This window comes from Colletotrichum truncatum (genome assembly GCF_014235925.2).
Source record: "Colletotrichum truncatum strain CMES1059 chromosome Unknown Contig_0001, whole genome shotgun sequence".
In the NCBI taxonomy this organism is placed as follows: Eukaryota; Fungi; Ascomycota; class Sordariomycetes; order Glomerellales; family Glomerellaceae; genus Colletotrichum; species Colletotrichum truncatum.
Window position 1 is genome coordinate 7,910,166 of NW_027222398.1, and position 14,814 is coordinate 7,924,979.

General features: G+C 53.1%; 3 protein-coding genes across 3 annotated transcripts; all 3 read left to right on the forward strand.

The window, feature by feature from the left end:
- Positions 1-217: 217 nt before the first annotated feature.
- Positions 218-2,862, forward strand: CTRU02_202181 (SH3 domain-containing protein; the record flags this gene model as incomplete). The annotated part of the gene is made up of 6 exons (XM_070203997.1): positions 218-434; positions 487-699; positions 757-1,682; positions 1,739-1,829; positions 1,880-2,557; positions 2,618-2,862. 6 exons carry the CDS (start codon positions 218-220, stop codon positions 2,860-2,862), a joined length of 2,370 nt encoding a protein of 789 aa, XP_070062579.1.
- A 1,180-nt stretch (positions 2,863-4,042) lies between these two features.
- Positions 4,043-5,724, forward strand: CTRU02_202182 (mitochondrial cytochrome; the record flags this gene model as incomplete). The annotated part of the gene is made up of 4 exons (XM_036719590.1): positions 4,043-4,108; positions 4,171-4,204; positions 4,268-4,581; positions 4,645-5,724. 4 exons carry the CDS (start codon positions 4,043-4,045, stop codon positions 5,722-5,724), a joined length of 1,494 nt encoding a protein of 497 aa, XP_036588292.1.
- Positions 5,725-10,952: 5,228 nt separating this feature from the next.
- On the forward strand, positions 10,953-13,091 carry CTRU02_202183 (kelch domain-containing protein; the record flags this gene model as incomplete). Its single annotated transcript, XM_036719591.1, has 1 exon — positions 10,953-13,091. The coding sequence occupies one exon, from the start codon at positions 10,953-10,955 to the stop codon at positions 13,089-13,091; it is 2,139 nt and encodes a 712-aa protein (XP_036588293.1).
- Between the last annotated feature and the right edge of the window lie 1,723 nt (positions 13,092-14,814).

Consider the following 14,814-nt stretch of genomic DNA (forward strand, 5'->3'; position numbering starts at 1 on the left):
GTCTTTTCTTCATCTTCCTCAGTCTGATCGCCGGTGCTACCAGTTTTCCTTTCAGTTAATTCCAGTTGACCGAGGCGCGATATTTTCTGGCATCAGAGGATCTCACTTTCGAATGACTTATTTGCGCAGTCATCGCACTACTGTATCCTCCGGTGCTAAGTAGTCACAATACCTGCCAAGCCAAACCGAGGCGACCGACCGACCGTCAACTGCAGCCATGGATGAGGTGGCTGACTTGGTAACGGATCCTTTCAGGGAGATTATTGAGAAGGGAAACATTGCGGCCGAGAATGCGGGTGACAACAAAGAGATGCGCTCTGAGAGCCAGAGGTTGGTCCGGGGCGCCGAGCGTTGCCTTAAGATTATCGAACCACTGTGCGCGCGTCACCTGAAGGAGTCGGAGGCCAGCTTCATCAACACTCTGAAGGACGACAGTATGAGATTCAGACCGAAGAAACTTGTTGCTGGGGTGCTGACTCGAAACAGACGAGATCGCCTCGTACAGGTTGCAGCTGAACGACATGCTGTGGGACTTCGATGAATTCACGGAAGCGGACACTTTTGATAAGGAGAAGTACACCGAGTTATGGGAGCTGTGTAAAAAATCCGGCGTAAGGATCGGAGAGATATTGAAAAGAATGAAGTTGGAAGCGGCGCCTGTAATTCCGATTATCGCGACATCCCCGCCCGCTGCGACTGGTAAGTAATACCGAAGCCACCACATTGCGGTAGGCGCTTATAGTTTGTCATCTCCAGGAAGCCAGAATCATCCCCCGGTTGTTGTGGTAGATCCTGGAACACAATCCCAAGAGAAGCCTCCGGTGGTCGAGCCCGAACCCAAGATCGAAGTGGTAGAACTGGAGCCCCCGCCCCCGCCGCCGATGAACCCGTGGGATCTTAACACAAGTGTCATTATCGAAGCAGGAACGGAGGTAACACTAGGCGAAAACATAGAGCGTCGTCCACCTGTGTCTACCATGAGTTCTCCGACTTCAGAACCGAACAGCCCTTTGTATGAGAGAAGGCTATCGCAAAGTTCTAACCGCCGCTTGGACACTAGTGTCGATCGTATGCTGACTGAAGAGGAGCGATATCATATGAGCCCGCAGGATTTTCGGCCCTCGATGTCGCCGCTGGGTGGTGGCGGCCCTGTCTTGCCGCGAGGACGGACATCATCGACAACTTTGAGTGCTCCCATCCCTGAGGATCAGGCGGTTCACCCAAGCCACGTCTCCGCGCCTCATCGGTACTCGCAGGCCAGCTCTGTCCACTCACACCCCTCAAGGCAACGGTCGCAAGAGTCGTTGCACAGCTCCATCTTTGATGGAAGGAAGAATGACGGTACCGCCAGTCCTATCATGATAGAGCACCGCGGTTCAACCGCGTCTGGCTATGATCCAATGAGTCCGACGTCTCGCGGGCCAATTATACCTGCAAATTTCCCGCCAGGCGTCCATGAAGGTATTGAAAGGGTTCCGTTGGCCGTCAACGACAGCGAGGGGCCTATACCGGTCGAGTCTGAGGCTTCGCAGAGCACCGCGAGAACCCCATCGACGCCCCCAACACGGCCAAAAGACTGCAGCATCGGGTTGAGCAGCTCCTTCTACCTGTATAAGGGGTTCTGCGATGGTGCGAAAGAAGTGGTCCGTGGAGGCACTGGTATCAAGAAGATAAAAAAACCGGTACGTAGTTCCCTCGCAAGCCTTTACTGCTATGAGCTCCGGCTGACACTTTCAAGGGGTTTTCGGGGGCGCACGTAGTCGCTAAGTGCGAGAGCTGCTTTTATGAGCTTGATTTCCAACAAATAGAGCAGGACATAAACTATTCTGGTACGTGTTAGCATTCGGATTCAAAAGTATATGTTACTGACATGACATAGAGGAAGCAAACTACACGCTAAACAAGATTGGCTTCCGCCTCCGTTTCCTACAAAAGAGTCATATTGCCACGAAACGCGCAGACGAGGTTCTTTACGGCTGCGTCTTCTGTGTTCATTCCCAACATACCCTCGAGGAATGCGATGCAACGGTCTTCTTCAGCCAGAGGAAGCTCTTTGAGCATCTCATGCGACACCCGCGCCCCCTTCCGCAAGTCCCAGGTATAACCGTAGTGGAAGAAGCGGAGGTTCCCTTCAACCTCAGAAACAACTATGATCTTCACTTTCGCGCCCCCCCAAAACCGTCGCCACTGGAAGGCAAACATCTAGAGATTGCGCAGCTGCCGCACGCGACGGCGACGCAGACTGTGAAGCGAATGTACGGTATGCGGTTGCTATACGACCAGACACCCGGCTTTGAGCTTGCCAACGGTGCGAGACTCAGTGGCATCGAGTTCCCGACCAAGTACAATGGGGAATGGGTCATGGGATGGCATGAGGGACACTACGCCTCCGTACCGGCAGACGTGTTGAAGCTCGAGCCGCCACCCAGGGCCGAGATTCGAATGAACACGACGAGCAACATCTCTGCTGTGGCTAGATGGAGGTTCGCGCCCAAATCGAAGGACGGAGGCGATTGGCTCAAGTTTGACCAGGGTGAGAGGATCACCAATATTAGCTGTGAGTTTACTCCCCTTTCCACTCTTCCTATGAGAGAAGAAGAAGCTAACGTTGAGATAGGGGCGTGGCAGGATCACTGGTGCTGGTCAGGTACTAATGCCAAGGGTACGTGGGGGATCTTCCCGCAAACGCACCTTGACAGCAACACCATTCGGGAGAGCTCAGATCGGTCGAGCGTTTCAAGTAACGAGAAGAAGTGGTCTGATGGGCTCTTGGGAAGACTGACGACCCGAAAGAACTCACAGAGACCGTCGAGTGTTGCGGAGGTAATGGTATCGTCGGGGCCGCGGCCTTCTGTATTTTAGAGTGCTACGCATGGTGGGCTCATGAGACTATGACAAGGAATTGATTTGGTTAGGCAACAGGGAGATTTAGTTTGGGAGTTTTGTCGTATAGGGGCGGTCTGGAGCTTTATACCCAGCGTGTTTGATGAGCATATGACTTCAACCATTCCTATAATGCGCCGTTTGTATCTCTGAGGTCTTACGGTTAATTTCATGACGATAATCATGGTTGGCCCCAAGACTCATGTTCACCACATTGACTAAGCCTGTGCCAATTCGAATGAGAGCATGCATGAGGCTTCTGACACTTGCAGATCGCGCAATTGATAAAAAAAGAAATCGGTCGAGACCCTTGATGTGGATCAAGAACTACAGGGAAGACGCAAGGGTTGCGGTGATATTCATCAGAACAAGAATTAACTAGGTGTTCCCAAGAACATCGAAACCTAGATCCCGCGTGGCAGAGACAATGATATCCGGCCCGTCTCTATCCGCCACCTGCAAATCATACGGTACCTCCCCGCGATTATCCGTAAGAGTTTTGTACTACCCAAGGTTTACAGAGTGCTCCCCGTTGGAATGAACGCGTGGGAGGCGGCTGGTGTTCGGTTCGGGGATAGCCCGGGCTGGCCCGGTGCTTTTACACCGACCTACAGAACGTCACCGACAAATTACCCCGCACCCCATTGACCCGAGGTGGACCGCTAGTGCAGCACAGGGTCCACAGTGGAGCGCGGCAGTGTCTGACGGTACAATGAAGAGCGAGCTGATGACCTTTCAACGGATTTGCCCCCTGCCCGGCTTCTCCAAGCGCCTCCCAAAGGCCCCTCGAGACGATGGCATTTCGCGCCGAACTTTTTTTTTGGAGACCGGTTCTCGGCCCCCCCCAAGGTTGACGGACACCTAGAACATTTTCTGTCGCGTGTGAGCGACTTCTTCCTTTCTTTTCCTTCACTTTCGTCCCGTCATCAGTGTTGCGAAGATCTCGTTCCCGGTCTGCTAGATTTGAGATTGCCTGGATTTTGAGCGAGGAATTAGCCAATTAGCGTTTCTCCTTTATTCACTTTCTTGCCCCCCGTGGAGAACCGATCTGCGGATTGCTGGCCTTTATTACCCCGGATTTCCAGCTCTAGTCAATTCAACCTCAACCGTTTTTCCCCTTTCGTCCGAAATAGCGAGATACCCAACCTCAGCAGGCAAGATGGGCTTGAAGGGCGAAGATATTGCGAAGCACAGCACTGCTGACTCTTGCTGGGTCATTGTTCACGTAAGTTGCAATTGGGCATTGCCGCTCGATTGAGAACGTTGGGTTAACCTGCGTCATTACAGGGCAAAGCCTATGATGTGACGGAATTCCTGCCGGGTGAGTCCTACCGCCGCCGCCGCCGCCACCAAAACTTGGACCAGAGCTGACGATAGACCGTAGAGCACCCTGGTGGCGCCAAGATCATCCTCAAGTACGGTGGAAAGGATGCAACGGAGGAGTTCGACCCCATTCACCCCCCAGACACGCTGGACAAGTACCTCGACCCCTCTAAGCACTTGGGTCCCGTCGACATGGCCTCCGTGATAGTGGAGGAGAAGGAGGAAGACCCCGAGGAGGCAGAGCGTCTGGAGAGAGTCCAGCAAAAACCGCTGCTGTCTCAATGCTACAACCTGATGGACTTTGAGGCTGTTGCGCGCAGAGTCATGAAGAAGACGGCATGGGGATACTACTCCAGCGCTGCTGACGACGAGATTGTAAGCTACCTGGCTGTGCCCTCCCCGAGTAGGAGGAAATGGTTACTAACCGAAGCTTCATAGACACTGCGGGAAAACCACGGAGCCTTCCACCGCATCTGGTTCCGCCCTCAAATCCTCGTCGACGTCGAGAAGGTCGATTTCAGCACCACCATGCTCGGCGCAAAGGTCGATATGCCGTACTACGTCACGGCAACCGCCCTCGGCAAGCTTGGTCACCCCGAGGGTGAGGTCCTCCTCACCCGCGCCTCCGCGAAGCACAACGTCATCCAGATGATTCCCACTCTGGCGTCTTGCGCCTTCGACGAGATGATCGACGCCGCCGAGGCCGACCAGGTGCAGTGGCTGCAGCTGTACGTCAACAAGGACCGCGAAATCACCAAGAAGATCGTCCAGCACGCCGAGAAGCGCGGATGCAAGGGTCTCTTCATCACCGTCGACGCGCCCCAGCTCGGCCGTCGTGAGAAGGACATGCGCTCCAAGTTCACCGACCCCGGCGCCAACGTGCAGTCCGGCCAGGCGACCGACCAGAGCCAGGGCGCCGCCCGCGCCATTTCGACCTTTATTGACCCCGCGCTGTCGTGGAAGGACATTCCCTGGTTCAAGTCGATCACCAACATGCCCATCATCCTCAAGGGTGTGCAGCGTGTTGAGGACGTCATCAAGGCCATCGAGGCGGGCGTCCAGGGTGTCGTCCTCTCGAACCACGGTGGCCGTCAGCTCGACTTTGCGCGCTCTGCTGTCGAGGTGCTGGCTGAGACTATGCCGGTGCTGAGACGCATGGGACTGGAGAACGCCATTGAGATTTACATTGACGGCGGTGTCCGCCGTGCTACGGATATCATCAAGGCGCTCTGCCTGGGCGCCAAGGGTGTCGGTATCGGCAGGCCTTTCCTGTACGCCATGGCCGGCTACGGATTCGAAGGTGTCGATCGCGCCATGCAGCTGCTCCGCGACGAGATGGAGATGAACATGCGCCTCATCGGTTGCACGAGCATCGACCAGCTCAACCCCTCGCTCCTCGACACCCGCAGCCTGTTCAACCACGGATCCACGCCGGCGGACAACCTTGGCCTCGCCATCTATGACCCGCTCGCGACGCCGACGCAGAGGCCCAAGCCGCCCAAGTCTTCCAAGTTGTAAGTCGGGGCGTTTTCGTTTTGTTCAGGACAGAGGAGGAGTATATGCTGGGTACATGGTTCTTTGGAGCAAGCATGGAATGTTGCTAGGCATCAGATGTATGATATTATACACTATATAACACATGGCGCTACACTCACGAATATCTGTTTCTATATATATTACGCACACTACACACTCAGGGTCGTTCTACGTGTCTGCTCGTAAAAAAACTGCACATTGTATAACGAGAGTCTAATATCTGTTGATGTGTTTCCGGTCTTGTGCTGCCAGCCTCTCATTCTTTATTGTAAACCTACACTGTAAAAAAAAAAAAAAAAAAAAAAAAAAAACCAAGGTTATGTGCTCGTAAGCAGCAGCCGTAAAACCAGGCCGCAACTTAACTCTCGAAGCGGGCTATCCTTGACTGCGTCCATATTCCTAGGGCTTGAAGAAATTCGGTGGAAAGCTAGGGGGATGTTCAGCAGCCGTCGAATTCTGCATGGTGTCCATCCAGCTTGAGGCCGTAGAGCGACGAGACGATCATCCCCGCTTTCGAAGCGGGTTCAGGACTCATTGGCGTTGTGGCAGAGTGGTCTAATGCGCAAGACTAGAAATCTTGTTCCTTCGGGAGCGTCTGTTCGAATCAGGCCAACGTCGATTCTTTTTCGTTTTTTATTCGTCTATTTTAATTGCATTTTCTTTTGTTTACAACAAAAAAAAAAAAAAAAAAGGAAGAAAACAAATCCCACACACACATACACATACACAGAATAGCCACCAAAGTTGGTTATTAACACGCTGCGCTGGAACATGATCTGCGGCTCTATCATGAAGACTGGATGTCTATTTCCCAGCAACCATTCTTCCACCCAGGCTCAGAGTGGGTGAAATGACAGAGGTAGGAACATGAATCATGTCACCGACATTCAAAGTTACAAAGGAGACTCTGGGGCCGTCACAGACGGCGCAGTACCAACCGCACATTGGTATCTTGTTCGCGGCGCCAATGCCACCATCTCACAATCGGCCGCAGGGCGATAGGAGTTCCCTCAAATAAATGAACAAGAGGTGGTCTTAACGATACCCCTGGGTAATTACCTCAGGGGTGAAAGTGACAACGGCGTAGGGCGGGTGTAGGGCAAACCCGGGGGGGAGTAGGCCAAGGCTGAACCGGTCCTGCCTCATGAACAAGTGGGACTTTGCCATATTGCAAGTTCCTCGGGCTCAGTATAGGAATCATCCCACTTGCCGTAGCTATCGCCCCTGAGAAGTAGGAATTCAACCGCCAGCCAAATTCGTCTCCCGCTGCTACCGGCTACGGCTGGCGGCGCCTTCAGAGGAGTTGCTTGGCATAGCAAAGCCTTCCGGTGGGATCGTGCTAGGTTTATGAAAGTCATGTCATTAAAACCAGTGCCAGGAGTTGGTATACTTCCTACCGCGCCAAGCATGCCCACAGGATCCTTCGATGTTCAGAACCACATCATGCTAGGGTGTTCAATGAGTTCTCACAACCAAGGTCGATGACCGGAAAAGAGGCTCCGCTGCGTTCAGCCGCCTATTGCCCTCTACTGGGGATCTCACCTTCCAATCGTGAATGGCACCGAAGGTACGTTCGTTCGAGAGCAGCCCGAAACGTCGAGTATGGTACCTCGTTGAGACAGTTTGCCCTAACATAATACACATTTAGTCAATAGACGAGAGATGTGTCTGAAACGCATGATGAAGTGATCCAGACGCAGTTGTCAAGCTCGAGTAATACATGCATGTGGTTGCCGCGCTGCGAAGCCGGCTGCTGTCCGGCAAATGGGGGCGACGGCGACGGCCTGTTCACCTCTCCCTTTAGATACTGGGCGTGAAGGTCCACACGTATATATTGAGGTCCGGGGAGCAGACTTGCTATATCTGTGCCATCCTTGTGCCTCTACTGGGCCCGAGGACTGGGTGAAGGGGCCTCGAGGCGGTTGAGGTTGCGTACGATTTCGATCCGGATTGTGATGGCGCATTATGTTCACGTTTCGTCATAAAAGGGATAATACTTGGGATAATACTTCGTGCAGCGACCAAATCGATCCACGGACCCATATGAGGCCCTCATCGCCCGGAGACCCTGAGCTACACCCCAGCTCGAGTGTTAACCTCAAAGGTTGGTGCTTCCGAGTTGGTTGCTTTTGGTTCGGGAATCATCCGAAAGCACCCTGGACTGAAACCGCCCACGTGGTCCAGTCCTCTAGATTCAACTTCACTTTTTAGGGCGCGGAACCGAGAACTTTGACCGTTGGCTGCATTTTCGTTCCTTTTCCTCTGGAGCCAAGTCACCGCAACGCTAATATGCTCGCCGCGTCCTCAGGGGAGGGCACACCGATTAAGGCAACGCCCGGCTTACTTTTGCGAATTCAATACTCCTTTCGGACTTCCCAAGGAAAAAAAAGTACTCGGCTCCGGCTAGGCGCAGTTCAGATCAAGACTAGTGCTCCTCACTCACGGTAGCCGAAAGTGGAGGATTGCAATCGCGTGGGTTCGCAATCTCACCAATCGGTGATACTCCGACGAACTCTCAGAGATTCGAGGCCATGTTGCTCGTGATGCTAGTGGAAGTTCCATTGCCAAGGCTTCGATTATACAAAGTGAGACTGGTATGTGTGAGGCGCATGGCGAGGTGGTACGTCCAATTCTGCTACGAGTGTCGACATGTTATGTAGTCACAGACACGCTAGGACCTACTAACTTCAGTTGCACAAAACTTTAATCTGGTAGCGTTTAGTATGGACTGGCTGCTTGTCAGCAAACCCACCAGACATCGAGTCCAAGTTGCAGAGCCGCAGTGACCTGCATGTCAACTGCCGAGTGGTAATTAGCTACAAGTTAACTCGGTCGATGGACTCGTATCTCAACATGACCAAGCCCCGCGGTACCATCAGCAGGCTTAACAAACACAGAGAGACGTACGAGGATTGAAGCCAGAAGGAGAAATGTAGGCGTGAGTATAGGGCTTTTTTTTTTTTTCCTTCTCTTTTTTGGCCAAGTCTCCTACCCCCCGAGAAGGATTTGCTCGGCGGATTTTGTAATCAGGTTCGCGGCGATAAACAAACCGACAGAGGTTGGTAAGGGGATGCTGTTCGACAAAGTCTATGTGTTGCTTCCCGGCCAGGATGGAAGCCGAATCCTCGTGCCGACTAATCCGGCTTAGGATGACGTCAAAACAGCACATACTATGATAGGCAACGCATTGTGAACGGAGATTTCTCCCCCCAGACTGTCCGAATGTGTACACGATGTCTATGTGCACAAGCATCCGCTGTACAGTAATGAGCGTGTGGGGTTATGATATGCAGGAATGCGTGTCGTGCAAGCTCGTCTACATAGTAAGTAGCCCCAGCGAACCTGGACTAAGTGAATACGAGTCATAGGCGTTGGCAACGATATAAAAGATATTACGCTTCGGAAAAAGGGGAACTGGAGAGCCCCACGATCTCTTGGCTTCGGCCTGATCTGGGTTAGTGTGGACCCGAAAAGGCAAGGGAATGCAGGTAAGGACGGGAAAGATCGACACACTGTATTTCTTGTTTCAAAATCCGGTCAGTGGAACCCTAACCTCTTTCTCCCCAAGATCTCAAGAGCCCTGCCATTGAGTTTGTCTACGGCGTACGCTTTACCAAGTAGCAGAGGGAGAATTTCTCTCCCAATCTCGGTATCGCTCTCCCACTCGGGTTCTATTTTCGTTGCATGCGCTTTTGGACCTGATGGTCAGCGTTCAACCATGTTTCGACGCAGATTACCGGCATGACGCTCTGGTAAGGCTGTGTCTGTACCGGCTCATTATCGGCAGCCGTTCTCCTTCGTGCAAAAGTTTCAATCCCCAGTGTACTCTCGAGTGTCGATCAACCACCTCTTTCGTTTACCCTGTGGTGATTGTTTGAAAAGGTTATTCTGGTATGAAGAAACACTCCATAACTCGCTTGCCGATGACGGAACCCGTCGGGGCCGCAGAGATTTATGTCGCGTGACAAGCGCCCAATATACTTCGGAGACGCTTTGTGCGCGTTGAGTCTCCAGCAGCAGCAGCAACAGCAGTAGCATCAGCAATGGCACCAGCAGCAGTATTGCTCGGTGTTTTCTGTACACCCTCCTTGTTGGCCGTGGAAAAACTCCCTGCTCTCTAGTGACTGACAGCATGGCTAACTAGATGATGTTGACAGCAGCATTGTCTGCTGACAGGATGATGCTGACAAGGCCCACAGTCTGTGTCAACCATCCCTTCAAAATATCAGATGACAGTAACCTTAGTTGACAGCCTCACGGCAGGGAAGCTTGTTATCGCGGAGTTCAGATGAAACTTTTTTTCTCTTTATTCCCGAGCTTTTCTCGACGACGGCGTCGATGATCCGTCATGCATTCCCGTCGCGAGTGCCCCGGACAGGCCTCAGCAACCAAACATGATGGGATCTGCCTGCAAGTCCGTGCTTGGGATATCAAGGGGGAGGCGTGAGGGTTCAGGTTGGCCGCATTGTCACCTTGCCTCGCCGCCAACTGTCTTTTTCATAAGCGTAGTTGACCTTGGCCGTGCGTGCGGTGAACCCTCCAATGTTGCTGTTGTTGTTACTTTTTCCCACATCATACTTTTTCCTTTCCCACATGACGTGCCCCGTAGACGGCGTTGCTTGGACCTCTACACGCCGTTCTAAGTAGCACTGAGCACCAGAACGCCGTTTCCACCTTATCCTTTTCTAGGATGGGGTCGTATTACTCAACATGTTCCCCATTCGCCAACGTCGACTCGGCGTCAACGATGCATTCAGACCCCTGGCAGACTCTATCGGGCCACCTACCTGCGGGATGGCGCAGTCAGCATGGGCTCCAACATCTCCACCTTGAAGATGGATCTTGTTGGAGCCTTCTCTCCTGGCGGAACCGCCTTAGCGGAGGAGAAGTTCTCGGCATCTTCTATTAGGTGTGTTTTTATATACATCTCTGGTGTCTCTCCCAGTGCCCCTGTTCTCTCTTTCGAGATTCATTCTCAGCGTCACTTTCGCGGAAACTCTGAAAGCCGCGTATTGTTCTTTTTTTTTTCCTTCTTATCCTTTCCAATGCGTTATACCTAATACCATATGCGCGCCTCTCGTTCTTCTTTGTTTTTTTGTTCATCTCACTCGCTCACTCACTCATTCGCTCATAACCACTCTTACTGAGTACCGCCACATTCATTCTCCTACGAGCATATCCGCTCAAAACACATACCAAACAATATCCAAATGGTTCGGCCACTTGCCTACAAGGCACTTGCTGCCGCCACTTTCTTTTCAAAACTTTCCTTTGCGGCCATCACCGCCTGCCCCAACGAAGAGGCCGTCTGGGAGACCCCCATTGGCGTCAAGTACACCGTCTGTCCGGGCTCCGACTACCAGTATGGCGGCGTGAGCTTCCAGTTCGTTAACAATGTCAACACAACCAAGGAGTGTGTTCAGATCTGTGACACAGATGCTCGTTGCTACCGGGCCGTCTACGATAAACAGGACAGGGTCTGCCACGTCAAGAACAACAATAACGAGATGAACTGGGTCGCCGACGACCGTTTCGACTCTATCCGCATGACGAACGACATGCCTGAGGGCACCTTCGTCTCCGTCTGCCCCTTCGACGAGGCGTCTTACACAGAACCCAAGACCAAAGCCGAGTACCGGGTCTGCCTCAACACCGACTATGTCGGCGCCAGTGCAAAGATGGTCAAAGATGTCACCACCATCCAGGCCTGCGCCGAGCTCTGCTCCAATACTCCGAACTGCAAGAAGTCCGTCTTTGACAACATCGAAAACGTCTGCCACATCAAGGCCGCAGAGCCTGACAACTCTCTTTTCCACGTCCAGAACAAGCGGTTCGCCACCATTCGTGTTCCCGATATCTCCAACCCGGCCGTCGAGGGCAGGTGGGGAGACATCATTCGCCTGCCCCTGATTCCCGTCGCTGCCTACATTGTTCCGGCATACCCTCAGCCAGACCGGCTGTTGTTTTTCTCCTCCTGGGGCAAGGATGCCTTTGGTGGCGCATCCGGCAAGACGCAATACGGTGACTTCAACTTCGGAACCGGCGAGATCTCCGACCGCACCGTCACTAACACCCATCACGACATGTTCTGTCCCGGCATCAGCCAGCTGCAGGACGGCCGTATCGTCGTCCAGGGTGGTTCCGATGCTGAGGCTGTCAGTATCTACGACCCTGCTACTAACAACTTCACCCGTGGCCCTGACATGAAGATGGCCCGTGGCTACCAGACCTCGACCACTCTCTCCAACGGCAAGATCTTCACTATCGGCGGCGCCTACTCCGGCAAACGTGAGGGAAAGAACGGTGAGATGTACGACCCCGTCGCCAACGAGTGGACCATGCTCAACGGAGCCGACGTCAAGCCCATTCTGACCACGGACCACGAGGGTATCTGGCGCGAGGACAACCATGCCTGGCTCGTCGGATGGAAGAACGGCAGCGTTTTCCAGGCCGGCCCCGGCAAGGACCAGCACTGGTTCGGCACTGATGGTGACGGATCCGTTATGAAGGCCGCCACTCGCGACACTGACGACGCCATGTGCGGTATCTGGGTCCTGTACGATGCCATCGCCGGCAAGCTCCTTTCCGCCGGCGGCAGCCCCGACTATACCGACAGTGACGCCAACAAGCACGCGCACATCACCACCATTGGCGACCCTAACACGCCCTCCGAAGTCGAGCGCGTCGCCGATATGGCATTCCCCCGCGGCTTCGCCAACGCCGTTGTTCTCCCCGACGGCACCGTCCTCGTCACTGGCGGCCAGCGCAAGTCTCTCGTCTTCACCAACACAGACAGCATCCTCATCCCCGAGCTCTTCAACCCCGAGACCAAAGAGTGGAAGCAGATGGCTCCCATGGCCGTCCCTCGTAACTACCACTCAGTCTCCATTCTCCTGCCCGACGCGACCGTTTTCTCTGGCGGTGGCGGCCTCTGCTACGTCTCGACCATCGGCGGCTCCACTGCCAAGTGCGACAAGACGGTCGACCACGCTGACGGCGAGATTTTCCAGCCCCCTTACCTCTTCAACGAGGATGGCACCGCGGCGGTGCGACCCGTCATCTCGGCCATCGGCACAGAGTCCCTCAAGGCCGGTGCGACGCTCAACTTCACCGTCGAGGGCGTCGATGGCCAGGGCAAGGTTGTTTTGATTCGTACTGGTTCTGTGACCCACTCGGTCAACAGCGACCAGCGCCGCATCCCTCTAAACGACGTCCAGGTTAACGGTCAGGAATACTCGGCGAAGCTGCCCGAGGATTACGGCATTATGCTTCCTGGCTACTACTACCTGTTCGTCTCTACGCCGCAGGGTACGCCCAGCGTTGCCAAGACTGTACACATTATCTTGTAAAACAAAATAGGAAGAAACAACAGTTTGTCAAGAGATGGTAAAAACACGGCTAGATTATAGACAAAAGCGTGCTACTTATGATAAGACTATTTAATGTATATTATGAAGCCGTTCACTTGTGGTGTTTCTTTGGTGATGAAAGTGATGAAGTCAAGACTGAGTTCAAGCGTCTTGTATTACAGTAGCAATTGTACGTTGGAGCTGCAATCCATGGTGGTTAAATGCTGGGTGCTAAGAGCTTGGCAACGGGTTGATGTTGCATTTGAGGCTGAGCGGAGGATATTTCGGGCTTTACATTGGCAGGGTAGTCTATGGTGGAGAGTGTCCAATCATGTTGAGAGGAAACACGATGTACATGAGGAAGTAGAGCGAGGCATGGTGATTGTTAGCCCTATGTATGCATGTGTACGTATGCCCTGGCTTTTTATGTGTTGGCCATTTGACGGTGTCATGAGTGGTATCCCGACAAAGGAACTAAGAAAAATAAGGACGACGATTGTTGGCTGCATCAATGAGGAGTTGACGGACTCGGGCGCGGGGGGAAGAAGCTCAACCGATCGGACTGGATGCCGCCGAGGACAGCCAATGGTTAGATTCACACGTGCATATGGATGGATACTGGTCGTTTCGGCCGATGTTCGTCTCAATGGTCAGCAAAGCTCCGGGGCGCGTTGCAGGAAGAAACAGCAAGCGCGCTAGCGTAGTGTTAGTACTTTGCGAGTGTATTGAGTTGGCCGATGTTGCTGATTCAAACATGAACGATGACGCCATTCTGCGTCTGCTGGACCCGCCTTTACAGCGAACGGTGGGGAACGACCTTCACCACGCGACCTGTTGTTCCCACAATGCGCCGAACATTCAACGGTAAAGTTGAAGCCCCCTTACCATAGTAGACCACCCCCCCCTAGCGTCGTCTCGCCAGAGATACAGCACCTGTTTCAGCGGTCGACGGCGCTGAGCCACCTCCACATCCACAGACCTCAGGTCAATCAGTCTTCACCGAGGTTTCGATGGAAGGCTGCAGCGAGAATCCTACCTTTTTTCTCTCCTCTACTGGCATCATACTACTACATTTTTTTTGGGTCGGTTTTCTCACCATTACCGCAGTTTCCCCCCCTTCATGCATGCATATGACAGATTCCCCATCCATGCAACCCTCCCCATTCCATCCCACGCCGAGTCTCTTACAAAAGCATCCCGCACTATCCGTCAGCTGTCTTTGCACAGACGGACACACAAGAGATATGGAAACAGCATCATCCCGCATACCTCCCCACGCAGATCACTAAATCACATACCTCTGGTGCAATCCAAAAAAGAAACGACAAACTAAGAAGGCGCAACTCCAATCTCCTCCTTCTGCGTGTGTATGTGCACTATCAATTTCGCCGTTCGCCCCGCAAAATAAGCCCAGGCATTACCATCTCTTCAAACCCCCATCCCCCCAGTCCGTGATCACCGATCCCTTTCATCCCCCCATGTTACGGAGACGAACAAAAATAAAACAAGAAGAAAAAAAAAATAACAATACAAAACATCAACAAAAACACCAGCCCACCCCCTCTTCCCTACCTCACCAAACGCACTATCTTTTTTTGCTCCCCTCTTTACTCGCCTCTTTTCTCTTTGTGGCCGCCTTGGGAAACATTCCAACGCATACTCGCACTAAGCCTTCTCTCGTTCCCCCCCAAATCGTCCGCCAGCTCTTCGAGGCCACGCGCCG